Source organism: Aquila chrysaetos, unplaced genomic scaffold (genome assembly GCF_900496995.4).
Source record: "Aquila chrysaetos chrysaetos unplaced genomic scaffold, bAquChr1.4, whole genome shotgun sequence".
In the NCBI taxonomy this organism is placed as follows: Eukaryota; Metazoa; Chordata; class Aves; order Accipitriformes; family Accipitridae; genus Aquila; species Aquila chrysaetos.
In genome coordinates, this window is record NW_024470400.1 from 101562 (window position 1) to 109468 (window position 7907).

A 7907-nucleotide genomic window follows, 5' to 3' on the forward strand; every position below is an offset into this window, starting at 1 on the left:
GTTGTTCAAGAGCCACTTGACCGCTCTGGTCTGTCTTCCCCGCCGTCTCTCTATGGCATTGGAAGAGAAACCGGAAGTCGCTCTAGCCCCTTCCCTCGTCTCTATGGCCGCCTTCCTTGTGTGAGCCTCGTCTCTGTAGCTCCTCCCGCCCAGCAGGCGGCGCTGCGGGCTCCTCGCTCCGCCCCCCCATCGCCGCTCCGGCCCGCCCCTCCCTCCTCACTAGCCGCTTCATCCGGGTCCCGGCGCCGCGCATGCGCGCTGACATAGCGGCGCGGCGAAATGGCGGCGGAGGGGCCGGAGGCTCCGGCCAGCCCGGGCCGCGGTGGGGCCGAGGGAGCGCTGGGGGACGGCGGGGACGGCGGCAGCGGGACCCCCGGTGAGCAGGAGGGTGGGGAGGGGGCGTTTGAGGGGGCGAGGGGTGTGGGGGGGGGTTGTGGGGCACGTCTGGGGGCAAACGGGGCTTGTGGGGGGGGAACTGGGGATTAATTGGGGTGGGGGGAGGCTATGGGGCAGGGGAGTGGGGAGGGGGAGGCTATGGGGCAGGAGATGTGTGTGGGAGGGGGGGCTGTGGGGCAAGGGATGTGGGTTGGGGGGATGCTATGGGGCAGGGGATGTGGGTTGGGGGGATGCTATGGGGCAGGGGATGTGGGTTGGGGGGATGCTATGGGGCAGGGGATGTGGGGGGGGGGGGTGTGGAGCTGCGAGGGGAGGTTAATGGGGTGGGATGGGGTTGGGGTGCTGCAGTGGGGCCCAAAGCGGGAGGGGAGTGGGGGGGCCGAGCAAAGGGACCCCAGTCAGGTTCCTGGGCGCCCCCCCCAACCCCTGGGACGAGGCCACCCATGGGTAACGGCGCGTCATTGTGTGTTGTCCCCCCCCAGCCCCTGTGGCGGAGCTGCCGCCCCCAGCCCCCAGCCCCACCGAAGAGGAGCGCAGCGACGCCGCCGTCCCCCCCCCCATCCCTCAGAGCTGCAACGGTGCCGCCGCCGCCCCCCCTGAGCCCGAGGAGCCCCCCCCCGGCCGCTCCCGAGGAACCCCCGCCCCCCCGGGAACCCGAGCCCCCCGCGGAGGAGCCCACCCTCACCTACCCCCTCGACTTCGAGAAGTTTTGGCAGGCGGCACGCAACAACCCCCACGACTTCACCGCCTGGACTGAGCTCCTGCAGTACGTGGAGCAAGAGGTCAGTAAAAATATTCATTAAGATGCAACGGCTCCGTTAAAACCTTAATTAAAACACGCCCCAACCCACCAGCCCCATTAAACCTTTCGTTACAATTCACCCCAAGTCTTCGGCCCCACTAAACCTTCAGTAAAGCTTGTCCTGAGTCAGTGGTGCTGTTAAAGCCTTCGTTAAAACTCATCCCGAGTCTATGACTGCACCAAAACCGTCATTAAAACTCATCCCGATGCTATTGCCCCATTAAAAGCTTCGTTGAAACTCATCCCGAGTCTACGGCTCCACTAAAACCTGCGCTAAAACTCATCCCAGGTTTATGGTCTCGCTAAAACCTTCACTAAAACTCATCGCGAATCTATGGCTCCACTAAAACCCTCGTTAAAACTTATCCCAAGTCTATTGCCCCGTTAAAACTCACCCCAAGTCTATGGCTCCATTAAAACCTTTGTTAAAACTCGTCCTGAGCTGCTGGTCCTGTTAAAACTCATCTCAAGCCACCAGCCTCGTTACAACCCCAATTAAAACTCACCCCAGCACAAGCCACAGGGAATCCTCCGCTGCCCAGGGCTGGTTTTCCTCGCAACAAAGGCAATTTCTCATGTGTAATTATTAATATCAGTTAATAAGTAGTTTATTAGAAGATGCCTAATACTAAGTTGCTCTTGTCCTTGTTACAAAATTGCCTGTTTTCACCCCAAAAACCACTGCAGAACCACCTCTTCGCTGCCCGCAAAGCCTTCGACGCCTTCTTTGCCCACTACCCCTACTGCTATGGCTACTGGAAAAAATACGCCGACATGGAGCGTCGCTTCGACTGCAGCCGGGAGACCGAGGAGGTGCGGTGGGGGGGGTCCCTGTGCTGGTTTTGGGGTGTCACCCCCCTGTTTTCCCCTCTTTGGTGGGCAGAGGGGGGATTTTGGGGGTCCCTGGCACCTTTTGGGCATCTCTGCACCATTTCCACGCTGCTTTTGCTGGCGAAATGGGATTTCCGACCTGTTTCGGGGCGTCACCGGCTGTTTTCACCCCCCGTTTCCTGCTCCCTTGGCGGCATTTTGGGTTGTTTCACGCTATTTTTTGGCATGGTGTTGGATACCCTGACCCGTTTGGGGTCCCCTGACCTGTGTGGGGACAGTCGGTGAAGCTCGGTGTCGTCCCCCCCGGCAGGTTTTTGAGCGGGGGCTGCAGTCCATCCCCCTCAGCATGGACCTGTGGATCCACTATATCTCCTACCTCCAGTCCACCCTGGACATGAATCTTCCTGAATCCATCCAAAAAATCCGTGGGTAAGTGCCGGGCGATGTGGCAAACGGGGTCGGCGATCGCCCCTGCCCGTCCCACTTCCTCGTCTTTCTCCCGTTAGTGTCTTCGAGGCGGCGGTGGCGGCGGCCGGCATGGATTTCCGCTCGGATAAATTGTGGGAACTCTACGTGGAATGGGAACGGGAACAAGGAGACCTGCGTGCCGTCACCGGTATCTACGACCGCGTCCTCTCCATGCCCACGCAGCTCTACAACCATCACTGGGAGAAGTACGTACCCGCTCCGGTGTGAAAAATACCCCCGTGGTGGCAAAAAAGTCCCCTGTGGGAAAAGATCCACGGTGGCAAAACATCCCAGCGGCAAAGTATCCCTGTGGAAAATAGCCGTGGCGGCAAAATAATCCCTTGTAGAAAATACCTGTGATGGTAAAATGCGTATGGGTAAAATAATACCCGCAGCGGTAAAAAAGTTCCTCTGGAAAATACCCGCGGCAATAAAATATCACCCGTGGAAAACAACACCCACGGCGGCAAAACATCCCCACAGAGAACGCCCGTGGCGATAAAATATCCCCGCAGAAAATCGCGTGGTGACCAAATCCTCACCGTTCCCTGTGCCGGGACCGCCGGGGGTCTTGTGTCCCCCCCCCAAATTGACCCTCATCCCCCGCCCCCCGCCAGGTTCAAGGAGCACGTTCTCCACAACCCCCCGAAAGACATCTTGTCCCCGGAGGAGCTTCTCTGGGTCCAATCCAAGCTGGCCACCGATCCCGTGCCGAAACCGCCGGAGCCGGAAGGGACGGAAGCGCCGCCGGGAGAGGATCTGCCCCCCGGCGTGGAGGGGAAAGCGGCAGCGACCGACACCCAGGTAAGCACCCAAAGGAGGGTCCTGGGGGTGTGCGGGGGGGTCTTTGGAGACCCCCACCGTTTCCCACCTGTATCCCATTTAATTCCCAGGAGGATCTAGACCAGGAAAAAATCCGGGAGCTGGTGATCTCCATGCGGCAACAAATCTACGCTCAAAACGAGGCGGAAGTCAGCAAACGCTGGAATTTCGAGGACGGGGTACGAGGACGAGTGTCCAGTCCCCCCCCACCATCCCCCCCTTTCCCCTTCCCAAAACGCCGTCACCCCGTTTTCACGCCTGCGCCCCGATTTTTCCCCAACAGATCAAACGTCCCTATTTCCACGTGAAACCGTTGGAAAGGGCTCAGTTACGGAATTGGCGGGATTATTTGGATTACGAAATGGCGGCCGGCTCGCACGAACGCACCATCGTCCTCTTCGAACGTTGCGTCATCGCCTGCGCCCTCTACGAGGAGTTTTGGATCAAGGTGAGACCGCCGCAACGGCCCCCCCATCCCATCCCCGCTCCCCGTTTTCCCACAGCTGGATCCCGTCTTCCCCCCCACCAAAAAAACCCCAAAACATCCCTCCCGCCGCCCGCCCCCCCCCCCAAAAAATATCCCCCAAAAGAAAAAACCCCCACCCCAAGAGAAAACCAGGTTCGTTTGGGGGTTTGTTTTTTTTTTTAATCCCCCTTTACCCCACCCCCGACGGACGGCGGGGGCTGTTTTTAACTCTTTTTCTTCTAAAAACCACCATTCTAACACCCTTTTTTTAAATTCCGCTGCTGCTTTTTTACCCGCCCGCGGCACCTTCCCCCTGCCTAAGAGGGCGCAGGAAATTCGGAAGAGAGGGGTCTTAACGTGAGTGCCCCCCACCCGATTTAGCACATCCCCGCCCGGCCGGGCGGCGGGGGGATGCTCACGCGTCCGTCTGTCTGTTCCCCCCCCCCTTTTTCCGCCTTTTTTTTTTCCTGCAGTACACCAAGTATTTGGAAAATCACACGGTGACAGGAGCCAGGAGCGTTTTTCAGCGAGCGTGCGGTTATCATCTGCCCAGAAAACCCAACATCCACCTCCTCTGGGCCGCTTTCGAGGAGAAACAAGGTGAAGTAGCCCCAAAACGGACAATTTTTGGGGTGCAGGGAGGGGCGGCGGGATCTGAAACAGGACTTTTTGGGGCGCAGGGCCATGGGTGGCCCCAAAACAGCCACATTTTTGAGCTAAGATGCCACATTTCACTCCTAAACGCACCCGTTTTAGGGTGGAGAGGCCGCATTTTGCCCCCAAACACTCCGTTTTTGGGGCTGAGGCGCTGTATTTCTCCCCAGATTCCTTCTTTTTGGGGAGATTAAATGAGATACATCACCCCAAAACACTCCGGTTTTGTGCCAAAACATCAAATTTCACCCCCAAATGCCCTGTTTTGGGGCAAAAAGGCTGCATTTCACCCCAAAACGCTCTCTCCTTGGGCTGGCGGACTGCATTTCATCCCCTAATGCTTCTGTTTTGGGGCAGAGAAGATGCATTTCACCCCAAAATGCTCCATTTTCGGGCTGAGATGCCATATTTCACTCCAAATGGCTCCTTTTTTTGGGCTGAGATAGACATATTTCATCCCTAAATGCTCCCTTTTTGGCCTGAGATGCTGCATTTTGTCCCAAAATGCTCCATTCTTGGGCTGAGATGTCAGATTTCACCTCAAAACGCTTCCCTTTTGGGGTGGAGGAGATGCATTTCACCCCAAAACGCTCCATTTTCAGGCTGAAATGCCACATTTCACCCCAAATTGCTCCTTTTTGGGGGCTGAGATGCCACATTTCACTGATAAACACTTTTTTTCAGGCTGACACACCATGTTTCACCCCAAAATGCTCTGTTTTCTGGCTGACATGCCGCATTTCGCCCCAAGATGCTCCATTTTTGGGCTGAAATGTCAAATTTCACCCCAAGATGTTCCCATTTTGGGGCGTAGGGGCTGTATTTCAACTCTAAAAGGCTCCTTTTTTGGGAAGAGGGGCTGTATTTCACCCCAAAACGCTCCAGTTTTGGGCTGAGAAGCTGCATGTTGCCCCGAAATGTGATGTTTTCAGGTGGTGGGGTCGCATTTCACCCCAAAATGCTCCTTTTTTTTGGGCTGAGATGCCGTATTTAACCCCAAAGTACTCCCCTTTTGGGCCGAGATGTCAAATTTCACCCCAAAACGCTTTGTTTCCAGGCAGAGGGGCCACATTTCACCCCAAAATGATCCATTTTGGGGCGCAGAGTCCTCATTTCAATCAACACACCCCCAAACACTCCATTTCGAGGCGAAGGGGCTGCGTTTCACCCCAGAATGCTCCGGTTCGGGACCGACACGTAGCATTTCACCCCCAAATACTCCCCTTTTTGGGGCTGAGATGCTGCATTGCGCTCCTAAACACTCTCGTTTTGGGGCAGAGGGACCACATTTCACCCCAAAACGCAACCTGGGTATCCCCATAACCACCCTCGTCCCCGTGCGTGCCCTGCAGGGCACCTGGAGGAAACCCAAACCGCTTTATTTAGCCCCAAAACCTGTTCCACGTTCCCACTGCTTTAACGAGAAGAGACGGGGCTGCAAGCGAAGGGTGGTAGCTGCCCCGGGGACCCCCATAACCGCCCCCATCCCCATCTGTGCCCCACAGTGAACTGGGAAGAAGCCCAAACCGCTTTAATTTATTCCTAAATCCCATCTTGTCTTGCCACCGGATTTACCGGGAGGCGACGAGGCTGCCTGTGGGACCCCCACTCAACCGCCCCGGGGACCCCCCCCAACATCTCTGCCCTCTCCAGGGAATTTGGATGAAGCCCGGCGTATCCTGCGCTGCTTCGAGGAGGTCGTGCCGGGTTTGGCGATGGTCCGGTTGCGCCGCGTCAGCCTGGAACGACGACAGGGAAACCTGGAAGAGGCGGAGGCGTTGCTGTTGGAAGCCATGCACGCTAACGAAGGGCTGCCCCTCGCTTCCTTCTACGCCGTCAAATTGGCTCGGCAAGCCTGCAAGGTGCAGAAAAACCTCGGCAAAGCTCGCAAAGTGCTGGTGGATGCCCTGGAAAAGGATCCGGTGAGGCGGAAAGGCTCGTTAGGGTACTTCTAACGAGCACCGGGGGCGGGGCGGGGGAGAGGGCGGGACGGGATTTCAGCTCCCTCGAAAACGGTGTGATCGCTCGGATCTCGTCTCGGGGAGCTGGAGGCTCTACAGACCCTGTAAAACCCTTTTTTGGGGACCCACAAACCCCACTGGGGGCTCGGTCACCCCACAAACCCCCTTCGGGGCTCTAGAAATTCTCGGAGGCCCCATAAAACTCGTTGGGGGACCCCGCAAACACCACGGGGGCTCTATAAATCCGGCTCGGGTGCCCCCAAACCCACTGAGGGCTCCCTAAATCCAACCTGGGGCCTCACGGATGCCCTTGGGGCTCTCCAAACCCCAGTAAGGACCCCACAGATACCTTTGGGGTCCCCCTAAACTCTTGGTACCCCGCAGACCCCCCTGGGGGCTCCCCAAAACCCTCTCAGGACCCCACAGCTTCACTCGGGGTCCCCAAACCCCATTGGGGAATCCCATAACCTCACAGGGGGGGCTCTCCAAACCCCATTGGGGACCCCACAGACCCCCTGGGGGTTCCCCAGAACCCTCTCGGGACCCCACAGACCCCCTGGGGGCTCCCCAAAACCCTCTCAGGACCTCACAGCCCCACTCAGGGGTCCACAAACCCCACTGGGGACCCCACAAACTTACTTGGGGCTCTCCAAACCCTCCTTGGGACCCTGAAGACCCCCTGGGGGCTCCCCAAAACCCTCTGGGGACCCCACAGCCCCACTCAGGGGTCCCCAAACCCCATTGGGGACCCCATAACCTTATTGGGGGGCCTCTCCAAACCCCCCCAGGGACCCTCCGCTGACCCTGGGGAATCCCACAGTCCCACTGGGAACCCCACAGATGCCCTCGGGGCTCTCCAAATCGCACCGGGGGCTCTCCAAATCCCACTGAGGACCCCAGAACCTCATGGGGGGGGCTCCCCAAACCCCCTTGGGGTTGTCATCTCCCCCCCTCCCCAAAATCTGACGCGGCGGTGGGTACAGGATAACGCCCGCCTCCACGCCAACCTCCTGGAAATGGAATTCGGGGCTGACGTCCGACAAAACGAAGGCAACACCATGAGCTGCTTCGAGCGGGCGCTGCGCAGCCCCCTCCCCGACGAAGCCAAACTCATCTTCTCCCAACGCCGCGTCGAGTTCCTCGAGGATTTCGGCTCCAGCATACACAGGTTGGGTACCCAGGGAGGGGGGGAAAAGACACCCCAAAAAGCACCGCGGTGGCCCCTAAAGGGCCTCAGTCGCCCCCACGTCGCTCCCCCCACCCTGAGCTCTCCCCGCTTCCCCCCCCGCAGCTTGCTGACGGCTTACGACGAGCACCAGAAGATCCTCAAACAGCACGCGGCGCGCAAGAGGGCCCCCGAAAACGGGTGAGGGGACCCTTTTGTCCTCCCCATTTTTGCTGTTTTATCCCCCCATTTCTCCCATTTTGTGTCCCAGTTTCTCCCTTCTATCGCCTGAACTTCTCCCCTTCTGTACCCCAATTTCACCCTGTTCTATCCCAACTTGCC

General features: G+C 58.3%; 1 protein-coding gene across 1 annotated transcript; it reads left to right on the plus strand.

Moving 5' to 3' along the window:
* Positions 1 to 103: 103 nt before the first annotated feature.
* On the plus strand, positions 104 to 7843 carry LOC115338335 (pre-mRNA-processing factor 39-like). The gene is made up of 13 exons (XM_030006879.2): positions 104 to 120; positions 268 to 376; positions 879 to 1178; positions 1886 to 2011; positions 2340 to 2458; positions 2536 to 2703; positions 3115 to 3301; positions 3391 to 3498; positions 3603 to 3767; positions 4259 to 4385; positions 6093 to 6361; positions 7384 to 7568; positions 7692 to 7843. The coding sequence occupies exons 1-13, from the start codon at positions 104 to 106 to the stop codon at positions 7768 to 7770; spliced, it is 1959 nt and encodes a 652-aa protein (XP_029862739.2). The 3' UTR covers positions 7771 to 7843.
* Positions 7844 to 7907: the final 64 nt, after the last annotated feature.

Coding starts and splice junctions, on each gene's coding strand:
- LOC115338335 (XM_030006879.2), top strand. Junction 2,704..3,114: donor TACAACCATCACTGGGAGAA/GTACGTACCCGC, acceptor GCCCCCCGCCAG/GTTCAAGGAGCACGTTCTCC. Junction 7,569..7,691: donor TTCGGCTCCAGCATACACAG/GTTGGGTACCCA, acceptor CCCCCCCCGCAG/CTTGCTGACGGCTTACGACG.